Consider the following 13017-nt stretch of genomic DNA (forward strand, 5'->3'; position numbering starts at 1 on the left):
ATAATGCCATTTAAATTTATTTTTGTGCCTAGTGTGAGAGAGTAGTCCAATCTGATTCTTTGCATATAATTGTCCTGCTTTCCAGGGCTTCCCAGGCGGCACTAGCGGTAAAGAACCTGCCTGCCAATGCAGGAAACATAAGAGATATGGGTTTGATCCCTGGGTCAGGAAGATCCCCTGGAGGAGGGCATGGCAACCCACTCCAGTATTCTTGCCTGGAGAATCCCATGGACAGAGGAGCCTGGGGGCTATAGTCCATGGGTTTGCAAAGAGTTGGACATGACTGAAGTGACTTAGCATGCACATACACACACGCACACATACATATATACATGTGCACACACATACACAAAATGGAGTACTACTCAGCCATAAAAAGAATGAAATGTTGCCAATTATTTTTACCGTCATTATCACCAGTTTTGAGTACTTACTATGTTTTTTGTTGATATTGCTTTTTATCTTTAGCCTCACCACACACCATGTGGGATTTTGGCTTCCCAACCAAGGATTGAGCCTGTGCCCACTGCATTCGAAGGCAAAGTTTTAACCACTAGATCACCCTGAAAGTCTCTGAGCTCTTACTATGTACCTCACAGTCTATGTGTTTTTTTTTTAACTTTTCATTTTATATTGGAGTATAGTTGATTAGGGCTTCCCTGGTGGCTCAGACAGTAAAGAATCTGCCTGAAATACAGGAGCCCAGGGCTAGATCCCTGGGTCAGGAAGATTCCTTGGAGAAGGGAATGGCTACCTACTCCAGTATTCTTGCCTGGAAATTTCCATGGATGGCAGAATCTGGTGGGCTACAGTACATAACGTCACAATGAGTCAGACACAACTGAACGACTAACACTTTTTCTCTTTATAGTTGAATTACAACGTTGTGATAGTTTCAGGTGTATGGCAAAGTAATTCAATTATACATAAATATGTATGTATTCTTTTTCAAGTTATTTTCCCATTTAGGTTGTTACAGACTAAGTAGAGTACCCTGTGCTATATAATAGGTCCTTGTTGGATATCCATTTTAAGTATAGCAGTATGTGCATGTCAATCCCAAACTCCCTAAATATCCCTTCTAGTAGTGAAAAGTGAAAGTGTTAGTCATTTAGTCGTATGCAATTCTTTGTTACCCTATGGACTGTAGCTCATCAAGCTCTCTGTCCATGGAATTCTCCAGCCAAGAATACTGGAGTGGGTTGCCATTTCCTTCGCCAGGGGATATTTCTGACCCAGGGATCAAACCTGGGTCTCCTGCATTGCAAGCATTTACCATTTGAGCTGCCAGGCTGGGGAGCCTTATTTTGACTTAAATCATCTTATTTTATTTTTCAACTTTATATCCTTGTATTAGCAGTTTTTGTGTGTGTACTATCTTGTATTTTTCAAATTTGCTGAGCTCTAACAATTCTTGTAATTGGCTGCCTATTGTTTCTCCAGGAAGTAAAGGGTATGTGCACACATCTCTCTGTCACCGTCTCTGCTTCCATCCTGTCTCTCTTCTGCTCTGTTTCCACTCCAGGTATTCCCATCCTTTTCCATTATTCTAAGTCTTTCATATTTACTCATGCTTGCTGCTCCTAATTGTCATTGAAACTTGGAACACACAGAGAGACTTAGTTGACTTTGTCATGTCAACTTGACTTTGTCAAGTCAACTTATCTTGACTTTGTCAAGTTATCTAAGTACTGTCTTTTCAAGAAACTGTTGGACTTTTTCTCATTTAAGCATTAGAAAAATATACATTCCTTTCATTAGAGATACCACTGGGTCATGTAATGAAATAAGTATATTAAAAAAAAAACAATGGTAAATGTTCGGGTTTTTTATAAGAAAACTATACATTCCCTTTTCTCCTCCCTCACAATCCTGTGGGACAATTCCCTGTCCTGATGACCTCAGTCAGAGCATCCCAGAACTCTTAATGCATCACTTGGTCACCACCTTCTCCTAAAGCTAATTAGTCACATCTCTCAAAATAGCAGTGTTTTGTATATTATCAATAATAGCTTCTTATCCTAGGGAGGTGGGTGGAAGGATGTGGATAATGCTCATGCACAGAAGAAAATTTAGTTTGTGAAACTTCTCCAAGTCCTTGACCATGCTGCCATCTGAGATCTTTTGATAGATTAGGTAGGTGGGGTGAGGGGTTGGTGAATTGTACTCTACCACAAGAAGAATGTCATCAGGAAATGAGATTGTTTTATCTTTCTTACTTTTATTGAGTAATAACTGAAATACACCTCTGTATAAGTTTAAGGTGTACAACATGATGGTTTAATTTGCATACATTGTGAAATTATTACCACAATAGGTTTACTTAATATCCATCATCTCATAAGGTAAAATAAAAAGGAAAGGGAGAAAAAAAAACAACAACAACTCTCTTTGTGATGAGAACTCTTAGGCTCTACTATCTTAACAACTTTCCTGTGACTCATACAGCAGTGATAACTATAGTTATCATATTGTAGTAAAGTTAATTTTTAATTTTTAATGGGAATTAAGATTTGAGAATCAAGATAGAGGAGAAGGAGTAGTTATCATAAGCTTACAATTGCTGTCCTGTTTTTAAGATTTCTGGTCATATTTTCTATTTTCTATTTTCTGTACATATCAGGTCATTTTTGGTTTCACTTGCTGTGTTTCCCAGAATGAAATTTGGTTAAACAATTTCAGTGTGACCTCTAACCTTCAAGGATCTCTGTCTCATTTGATCCTCCTTTCTGCATATTATGCAAAACAAATGTGCTACTCAAAAATTCCAAGTATTAAATAATTCCTGAGTTTTTCTGAGTGGTGTCACAAAAATATTCCATCCAGCTTTTCTCCAAGTTTGTGATTCTCATCTTCAACAAGATTTTCAGTTACTTGGAAATTTTATTTATCTTTTAATTGTTTATAGATTTATGCCTTCTGCAAATTTGGTACACATAGCATATTGTCTGATTTTCCACATTTCCCCTGAAAACCCTTTTCTCCTATAGACTGAAATTATTCATCATTTTTTATTTTGCCTTTTCTACTTTATCACCATTTGTTACTTCCCTACAATCTTGATTCTCACTTTACTGTTCGATTTCATCTGCTCTCCTTTATGTCACCAAAGATATCTTAGCCCTAAGTCATATATTTTCTTAGTGTTTCTTTTTTATTTCTTTGTAGCATGTGAAAGTAACAGCCCTTGTTTAACTCTCTGATATTTCATTCTCCTTTGATTTTTGTTGCTGGGCACAGAAATGGTGTTTTAAAGGCAGATGTAATAGTAATAAAATAAAGATGGTGACAGATTCAGGGTATTTGTTCTTTGGGGGCTATGTATGGTTTCTCCATTAACTTTCTTTTATCTCTTTATATGGTATCCTTTAAATAAGCATTTTTATCATGACTTCAAATTTTAGATACCTTCCAAATTTTGCTTCTAGTTAGAATCTTACTGGTCTGTCAGTTATTACAGCTCTTTATGAATAAATTGCCTCCTGACTTTGGTGAATCATTTATTGACACCAAAATCTTGGTTTACTTTATTCCTTTCATATTCTAACCAGCAGGCCACCTTTCTCCCTTCCCTTTAAGTTCTAGCAGTAATATGTGGATTTAAGTCTAGGCTCTCCTACTAGTAGATTTGAAATCTTAGGTGAGTTAATTTATGTATGTGTTAAGTATTTACATGTAAATGGTATTTTCTGAGTAAAATGGGATTCTTTATTTTCCAACTTTATAGAGATAAAAGTGACATATAACACTGTGTAAATTTCAGGTGCACATTTTTTTTAATTCATGCTTAAAATTTGTAATAAGAATAGTTGTTTTAGATCATGAACAAAAATCCGTATTGGCCTGATGTATTTAAATAGCAATGGGTTTGGAATCAGAAAACTTGATTTTTGGTTCCAAACTAAATAACTCTATATTCTGAGATAAATTCTAACTTTTCTGAACTTGAGATTCCTTGCCTATAAATGAAAATAATTTTATTATGGAAAGATTTGCCCAAAAGGTAATCATAAGCATCTAATATGTAACAGTACTTAGTATGTATATGGCATACAGATAATGTATGCTTTTTCAGTTCTAAAATATCATCATTAACTATTTTAGAAACTTTTAAAATATGGTTTTAAAACATCTGTATTTGCTTCTCTGAATTTCAAAACAGTGTGGAAGATGACTGTTAATTGTATTATGAAATTTGGAAGATAGAAACTAGCTCCCTTCTATTTTGGTTGCTATTGCTTCTCTTTTGATCTCTATCTGTCTCCCTTGTTCCCTCCTCTGTCTTTCTTTTTTACATGCTTCTTGTTGTCTTCTAAAATTTCAGAAGTTAAACCATGGACCTCTAGATGCCTTGATCTGAGGCTTCCTTACTAGACAACTGGGAATTTAAGGCAAGAATATCAGGCATTCTCTTCAGAGTTGTTGGGAAAGTTTTAATAGTTAGTTTTTAATTTCAATTCTTTTATGCCTACTGGACTTAGTAGGAAAATATGTTAGACTATTAAAGCAGGAACTGTGGAAAATTACAGAACTGAAAAAAATGGCCTTGATTCAGAGGAATGTTACTGCCTAAACAATCAAGAAATCTTTGCTGCTTATTACATTTGTTATTTTTAAAAACACGAGAGCCAGAAAAAAATGGTCTTTATTCTCCTCAGACTTACAATATATTTGGGGAGAGAATCTACAGATTAAAAATTAAAATCACTGAAGAACTATGATAAATAGCCAAGGATTTGCTCTAAATAAGGGATACTTATTATATTTTCTCAGAATACTTTGCCCCTTCCTCTCAGCTTATTAAACTCCTACTGATGTTTCAAAACTCACTTCAAATCCTTTCTTCTTTGTAAAGCTGTCTCTGAATGTCCAGTGGACTCTTGTGTGTCCTTCCTGGTCAACAACAAGCACCTGAAGCTTCGTCCATGGTGTCATATATTTATTTTTATATCAGGAATTATTAATTATTTCAGTCAAAATTTAACTTTCCTGACTTCTGGGAATAAGAGAAGGAAGATATTAATATAGAGTAGCTAGGGAAATGTTCATGGAGAAAATGGGATGTTGATTTACCTTTAAAGGATGTTTGTTGCTTAGTTATTATGTCACGTCTGACTTTTTGCAACTCCATGGACTATAGCCCACCTGGCTCCTCTGTCCATGGGATTTCCCAGGCAAGAATACTGGAGTGGGTTGTCATTTCCTCCTCCAGGGGATCTTCCTAAGCCGGGGATGGAGCCTGTGTCTCCTGCATTGGCAGGCAGGTTCTTTACCGCTGAGCCACGTGAGTGGCTCAGGTGAGTGGCTCACTTGAGTGGCTCAGGATGAGTACTTGTCAGAAATGGTCTATTGCACTATCCACTACATAAAAAATAGCGGTTGAGCACTGGAAATGTGACCAGTGCATCTGAGAAAACAGATTTTTAGTTTCATTGAATGACAGCATGTAACTAGTAGTTACAGTTTTGCACTGAATAGATCTAGGGTGTAGCTTATGTCTTCTCACTTTATTTCTTTTCTACTGGGTAAACTCTGAAGCCATACATGAAATAGAAAATCTGGATTATCTGTCAATAACTAGTTGCTTGTTTCTCACTGGACCCCTTTCCTTATTTTCAAATGGTTAACTTGGAACCAAAGGGGCAAAAGAAACCCAGCAATAGAAAAAAATGGATTCCAAAACTTTGCCTTTTAATATGGCTGTTTACATATTCACACACATGCATACCTCATTGTGCATGAGGAGTGAAATTAGTCATAAAATCATTATCCCTCAAGCTTCAGTAGTGATTATTTAGTTCTGGTTGTTGTTCAGTCTCTCAGTCATCTCCAACTCTTTGCAACCCCATGGACTGCAGCACACCAGGCTGCCCTGCCATCGCCATCTCCCGGAGCTTGCTCAAATTCATGTCCATTGAGGCAGTGATGCCATCCAATGATCTCATCCTCTGTCATCCCCTTCTCCTCCTGCCTTCAATCTTTCCCAGCATCAGGGTCTTTTCTAATAAGTCAGCTCTTTATATCAGGTAGCCAAAGTATTGGAGTTTCAGCTTCAGCATCAGTCCTTCCAATGAATATTCAGAACTGATTTCCTTTAGGATGGACTGGTTGGATCTCCCTTCAGTCCAAGGGCCTGTCAAGAGTCTTCTCCAACATCACAGTTCAAAAGTATCAATTCCTCAGTGCTCAGCTTTCTCTATAGTCCAACTCTCATATCCATGTATGACTACTGGTTAATGTTCAAGACGTTTTTAGAAAAGGCAGAGGAACCAGAGATCAAATTGCCAATATCTGCTGGATCATGGAAAAAGCAAGAGAGTTCCAGAAAAACATCTATTTCTGCTTTATTGACTATGCCAAAGCCTTTGACTGTGTGGATCACAAGAAACTGTGGAAAATTCTGAAAGAGATGGGAATACCAGACCACCTGACCTGCCTCTTGAGAAATCTGTATGCAGGTCAGGAAGCAACAGTTAGAACTGGACATGGAACAACAGACTGGTTCCAAATAGGAAAAGCAGTACGTCAAGGCTATATATTGTCACCCTGCTTATTTAACTTCTATGCAGAGTACACCATGAAAACCGCTGGGCTAGATGAAGCACAAGCTGGAATCAAAATTGCTGGGAAAAATATCAAAAACCTCAAATATGTAGATGTCACCACCTTTATGGCAGAAAGTGAAGAGGAACTAAAAAGCCTCTTGATGAAACTGAAAGAAGAGAGTGAAAAAGCTGACGTAAAACTCAACATTCAGAAAACTAAGATCATGGCATCCAGTCCCATCACTTCACAGCAAATAGATGGGGAAGCAGTGGAAACAGTGTCAGACTTTATTTTTCTGGGTGCCAAAATCACTGCAGATGGTGACTGCAGCCATGAAATTAAAAGACACTTACTCCTTGGAAGGAAAGTTATGACCAACCTAGATAGCACATTAAAAAGCAGAGATATTACTTTGTCAACAAAGGTCCATATAGTCAAAGCTATGGTTTTTCCAGTAGTCATGTATGGATGTGAGAGTTGGACAGTAAAGGAAGCTGAGCACAGAAGAATTGATGCTTTTAAACTGTGATGTTGGAGAATACTCTTGAGAGTCCCTTGGACTGCAAGGAGATCCAACCAGTCCACCCTAAAGGAGATCAGTCCTGGGTGTTCATTGGAAGGACTGATGTTGAAGCTGAAACTCCAATACTTTGGCCACCTCATGCGAAGAGCTGACTCACTGGAAAAGACCCTGATGCTGGTAGGGACTGGGGGCAGGAGGAGAAGGGGATGACAGAGGATGAGATGGTTGGATGGCATCACCAACTCAGTGGACATGGGTTTGGGTAACTCAGGGAGTTGGTGATAGACAGGGAGGCCTGACATGTGTGGTTCATGGGGTCACAAAGAGTTGGACATGACTAAGAGCCTGAACTAAACTGATGGGACCAGATGCCATGATCTTCAATTCAGTCCAGACACTCAGTCATGTTTGAGTCTTTGCGACCCCATGGACTGCAACACACCAGGCTTCTCTGTCCATCACCAACTCCCGGAGCTTGCTCAAACTCAGGTCCATTGAGTAGGTGATTTCCTTTAGTATGGACTGCCTGGATCTCCTTGCAGTCCAAGGGCCTCTCAAAAGTCTTACCCAACACCACAGTTCAAAAGCATCAAGTCTTTGGCACTCAGCTTTCTTTATAGTTCAACTCTCATATCCATACATGACTGCTGGAAAAACCATAGTTGACTAGACAGATCTTTGTCAACAAAGTAATGTCTCTGTTTTTAATATGCAGTTTAGGTTGGTCATAACTTTCCTTTCAAGGAGCAAGTGTCTTTTGATTTCATGGCTGCAGTTCCCATCTGCAGTGATTTTGGAGCCCCAAAAAATAAAGTCTGTCACTGTTTCCATTGTTTCCCCATCTATTTGCCACGAAGTGATGGGGCCAGGTGCCATGATCTTCATTTTTTGGATGTTGAGTTTTAAGCCAGTTTTTTCACTCACCTCTTTCATCTTCATCAAGAAACTCTTTAGTTCCTCTTCACTTTCTGACATAAGGGTGGTGTCATCTGCATATCTGAGGTGATTTTTGTGAATGACAAATATGGTTGTAGGTAGTGACATAAAAGGATTCAAGACACATATTATGTGCCAGAGATGAGATGAGGTTAAGAAATGACACAACTTGAATGGCTGAAGGACTGCTTTATGAACAATTTAAAAATGGAATATGTGTGTTCTGAAAAAGGCCATCTCCACCTCTTCTTTTTCTCTTTGCAGTGCACTGTACCACCATCCCTAACCCTCCAAGTCTGGCCATGGACATCTACTATGTTAGCCTGTTTGTTCTATTCTCTTATTTACAGATGAGTAGCCCTCGAGGCTGTGGTAAAAGGGACATTGCACATTGAAGTGACTCAACTACTTTAGATGACCACAGGAAAAATGCTGTTTAGTAATTATATGGTCCTGAGAAGGAAGTGAGGAGATATGTAGTCTTTGGAGTGTGAATATCCTTGAATAACTCATTATATTAATAATATAAAAATTATTAATATTTTAGTTTCCTTTTCTTTTTCTTTAGTTTCCTTTTCAACATTCTAACTGATATATCAGTTCATGGAATGAATCACTCCATGGTGTCAGAGTTTGTGTTCCTGGGACTCACCAACTCCTGGGAGATTCAACTTCTTCTCTTCATGTTCTCTTCCATCTTTTACATGGCCAGCATGCTAGGAAACTCCCTCATTGTTCTCACTGTGATGATGAACCCTCACTTACACTCCCCCATGTACTTTCTGTTGGCCAACCTCTCCATCACTGACCTGGGAGTGTCTTCTGTAATTTCTCCCAAGATGATTTATGACATTTTTAGAAAACATAAAGTCATCTCCTTTGGAGGCTGCATCGCACAAATCTTCTTCATCCATATCATTGGTGGTGTGGAGATGGTGCTTCTTATCGCCATGGCCTTTGACAGATATGTTGCCATATGTAAGCCTCTCCACTATTTCACTATTATGAGCAGAAAAATGTGTCTTCTGCTTCTTGTGGCTGCATGGATAATTGGCTTTATTCACTCTGTGGTTCAACTGGGTTTTGTTGTAAAATTGCCGATCTGTGGCCCTAATATAATTGATAGCTTTTACTGTGACTTTCCTCGGTTCATCAAACTTGCCTGCACAGACACCTTCAGGCTAGAGTCCATGGTCACAGCCAACAGTGGATTTATATCCCTAGGATCATTCTTCATATTGATTGTCTCCTACATTTTTATCCTCATCACTGTTCGGAAACACTCTTCAGGTAGCTCATCTAAGGCCCTCTCCACTTTGTCAACTCACGTCATGGTGGTGATTTTGTTCTTCGGTCCTTGCATCTTTGTTTACATCTGGCCTCACTCCACGTCACACCTAGACAAATTCCTTGTTGTTTTTGATGCAGTTCTCACCCCTTTTTTAAATTCAGTCATCTATACATTGAGGAACAAAGAAATGAAAGTGGCAATGAAGAAAGTATGCAGTCAATTTATTATTTACGGAAGGATTTCTTAAATGCCCAAAGTATTATAAAGTCTCTTTACTGAGTTGGAGTGATATTATACTTCTATTATTAATATTGGGAGATTCCAAGTACTGTATTCACATTCAGATGACCCAGATCAAAATAATATGATTCTTTTACAAATGTTAACTGAGAAACCATGTCACTGACTATGGTTGGAGGAAGTATATGGTGTGGTAAAAAGTATCTTCTGGAGACGGCCAATTGCTTGTTTCTCAGGAGACATTATCTGATGGATTTACTATAGTCTAGACTTCTAGACAGTCCATGGGGTCACTAAGAGTCAGACACGACTGAGCGACTTCACTTTCACTTTCATGCCTTGGAGAAGGAAATGGCAACCCACTCCAGTGTTCTTGCCTGGAGAATCCCAGGGATGATGGAGCCTGCTGGGCTGCTGTCTATGGGGTCGCAGAGTTGGACATGACTGAAGCGACTTAGCAGCAGCAGCAGCAGCAGACTTCTAGACAGAGGATGAGATGGTTGGATGGCATCACAGACTCAATGGACATGAGATTGAGCAAGCTTGGGAGCTGGTGATGGACAGGGAAGTCTGGTGTGCTGCAGTCCATGGAGTCGCAAAGAGTCAGACACTACTGAGCAACTGAACTGAACCGAAACTTCAAAATTTTCTCTTCAGTGTCAGAGTGGGTTATATAAAGGATTGCCAACTGACACTTATAAAGCAATACTACATGGAAATATATACATCAAGATGCCTATTTATTAATTTGTCATAGAAAAATCAGTTAAGTGGCCTGAACTTCCACATAAATGTAACTCACAACTGTAGGCAATTTTCTAGGAAGTTAAACAGTGATATAAACATTAATGAGCAGGGAATCAGAGCAAGAAGAGTTAGCTGGATTATACAAACACTTAATCATATCAGATTTTGGTATTTAATGACTATGTCCCCACACTAGGATATGCCTACCATCACACTGGAAAAATAAGATCCTTAGGTCAGGAGTTCTATCTGGATAGTGTTGGCTGGGCATCACAAGGTTTACCTTTTGACTCTTTTCCATACTATGTTCCAGGTCATCTAATCCCTATGTTCTTACAAATACTTTATTTGCACATGTGACTAGCCAGGTTCTTCCTATTCCTTCTCCTGGCATGACTATTCCTGTTGCATTTGAATGAATTCCAAGCTAAATTTAAGTTTGGAAAATGCTTTGTATGTGACTATATTCTCTTATAAAGAAATGAAGGATTTGAATTCTTCAAATGAAATACCCATTTCAACAAAGAGGAACTAAGGCTTATTCTCAAGGATGTACTGCAAATAACTCTGATTTTTATAGATTCTTATATAGTTTATCAACATTCCTTTGGTCTTACAAGCAGTCGTTATTTCCTTTATATCTTATCTTACTTGATAATTTCTTTGCCTTTTCTCTTTATTGCCATTGCCCTTATATCATTTATTCATTGTTGAGTCCATTTTTGGATCCTTGGGAAACTAATACCTGTATATCCATTTATTTTGTTGTTTAGTCACTAAGCTATGTCCTACTCTTTTGTGACCCCCTGGACTGTAGCCCACCAGTCTCCTTTGTCCACGGGATTTCCCAGGCAAGAACACTGGAGCAGGTTGTCATTCCTCCTCCAGGGGATCTTCCCAGCCCAAGGATCAAATCCTCGTTTCCTACATCTGCTGCATTGGCAGGCAGATTCTTTTACCATTGAGCCACCTGGGAAGCTCTTTTTTAAAAAAATTATCTTAACTTTTTTTTTTATATATACTTATACTTTTTCACGTTATTAATCTGAACTCTTTGAACTACATGTGTCAGGAATCCAATCAAAAAAAGCTTAAAGTAACTAAAACAAAGAATTGAAAAGTTTCCGTTGTTCAAGAGGAAAAGATCTATAGATTTATTGTACAACAACTTGAATATACTTATTACTGAGCTGTACTTAGAACTGGTGAGATGTATGTTTATATACATAGATTTTTACCACAATGAAAAACTCTTTTAATATTTTTTAAAGGAACTTATTGACTCAGGGTACTGGGATGTCTAATAGTGGATCCAGCCTCACAGACTCCAGGGAGTCATTTACTTGCACACTTTTGGGTTTTTATCTCTCATTCACTCCATTTGTCTTGCTCCTTGGTCTGTTTCTTTCTCTCCTCCTTCTCTATTGACTATTTTTTTCTCTGTACATTGGTCTTATTTTCTTCTGTTGCACATGGACTTTTTTATGCATCGTGTAGGGAGTGAAGAGAGGCTGCAAATAACTCAAATTTTAAGTCATTTCAGCCTAGCAACCCTGTAGAAAAGGGAGAGGTTTTCTTTCTGAACACCTATATTAAAACACAATGAAAGAATTCTAGTTAGCATTGTTTTAGCTCTATGCCAGATCTTTCATGGACTATGTCTGGATGCCCACCTTAGTGGCAAAGACCAAAGTGTATGGTTGACAACCTCCAGAGAACTATATGAATTTAAGGAGGAACATTTCTCAAATGGGGGAGGTGGGATACTGTCATCAGTGGAAGGACAAAAGTGATTCAAGACAGACAAAAAGTTGTCACATGTTTTTTCTTATGAAATAGAAGTTAATATCCTGTGTTGAGATGTTATTCCACCCTGTCCTTATCAGTGGAATACTAGCTTTTGCATATTGATTTATCAGTTCCACATCTATGCTAATGATATTAATTCCTTTATTATAATATTTCTATTATTTGCTTTCAAATATTGTATTTGAACTTTTGTATTTGTATAACACAAATATTTGTATTTGTATTCAAATGTCTCCCCTAATTTGTTGGGTTTTTTTAGCTTTAGCTATCATTTTCTGCAGCATAGAAATTGTACTTTTCATGATTCCAACTCCATAGAGCTTTTAAATTGTGACATCACAATTTTACTAAAATCTTTTCCATTCCAAAAAATTCTTTCTTCTTTTTCTCTGTTCTGACTGGGTGATTTCCACTAGCACAGCTTACAGATGGTTTCTCTTCCAAATCATCCAGTCTTCTGTTGATGCCATCTAGTTATTGAATTCTTCATTTGTGATTGGTTCTTTCTTACATTATCTAAGAATTTAAGTTCTCACTGAGTTCCTCCTTTCTTTTCCCAGGTATTATGAACATCCTTTTAGTCGTTTTTTTTTTTTTTTGAACTCTTTATCAGGTAAATTACTTATCTCCATTTCATTAGGGTTTCTCTGGTGTTTCGTTTTGTTCTTTTGTTTAGAACATATTTATCTGTCTTTTCATTTGGTTTGACCAGTGGTTCTTGAAAAAGTGTGGAAGCATCCTCTTGAGTAGACTACTTGTGCTTTGGGGCTTTGGCAAGCTGGCTGGAACATGAGCATCCAGACTGGAGGCAGTGCCTGGGGAGTGCAGCACCTAAGACAATCTTAGAGGGATGGCTGGGCACTGAGGAAGTACAGACCATGCAGACTCTCCATAGTGGGAGGGGCATCAAAAATGGAGCTCCTTA

The 13017-nt window shown here is 38.1% G+C and overlaps 1 protein-coding gene across 1 annotated transcript; it reads left to right on the forward strand.

The window, feature by feature from the left end:
• The first annotated feature begins 8610 nt into the window (after window positions 1-8610).
• LOC113899471 (olfactory receptor 4F3/4F16/4F29-like) lies at window positions 8611-9543 on the forward strand. The gene has a single exon (XM_027552822.1). It carries the CDS (start codon window positions 8614-8616, stop codon window positions 9541-9543), a length of 930 nt encoding a protein of 309 aa, XP_027408623.1. The 5' UTR covers window positions 8611-8613.
• Window positions 9544-13017: the final 3474 nt, after the last annotated feature.

This window comes from Bos indicus x Bos taurus, chromosome 10, assembly GCF_003369695.1.
Source record: "Bos indicus x Bos taurus breed Angus x Brahman F1 hybrid chromosome 10, Bos_hybrid_MaternalHap_v2.0, whole genome shotgun sequence".
Lineage (NCBI taxonomy): Eukaryota > Metazoa > Chordata > Mammalia > Artiodactyla > Bovidae > Bos > Bos indicus x Bos taurus.

Coding starts and splice junctions, on each gene's coding strand:
- LOC113899471 (XM_027552822.1), top strand. CDS start 8,614: ATGAATCACTCCATGGTGTCAGAGTTTGTGTTCCTGGGACTCACCAAC.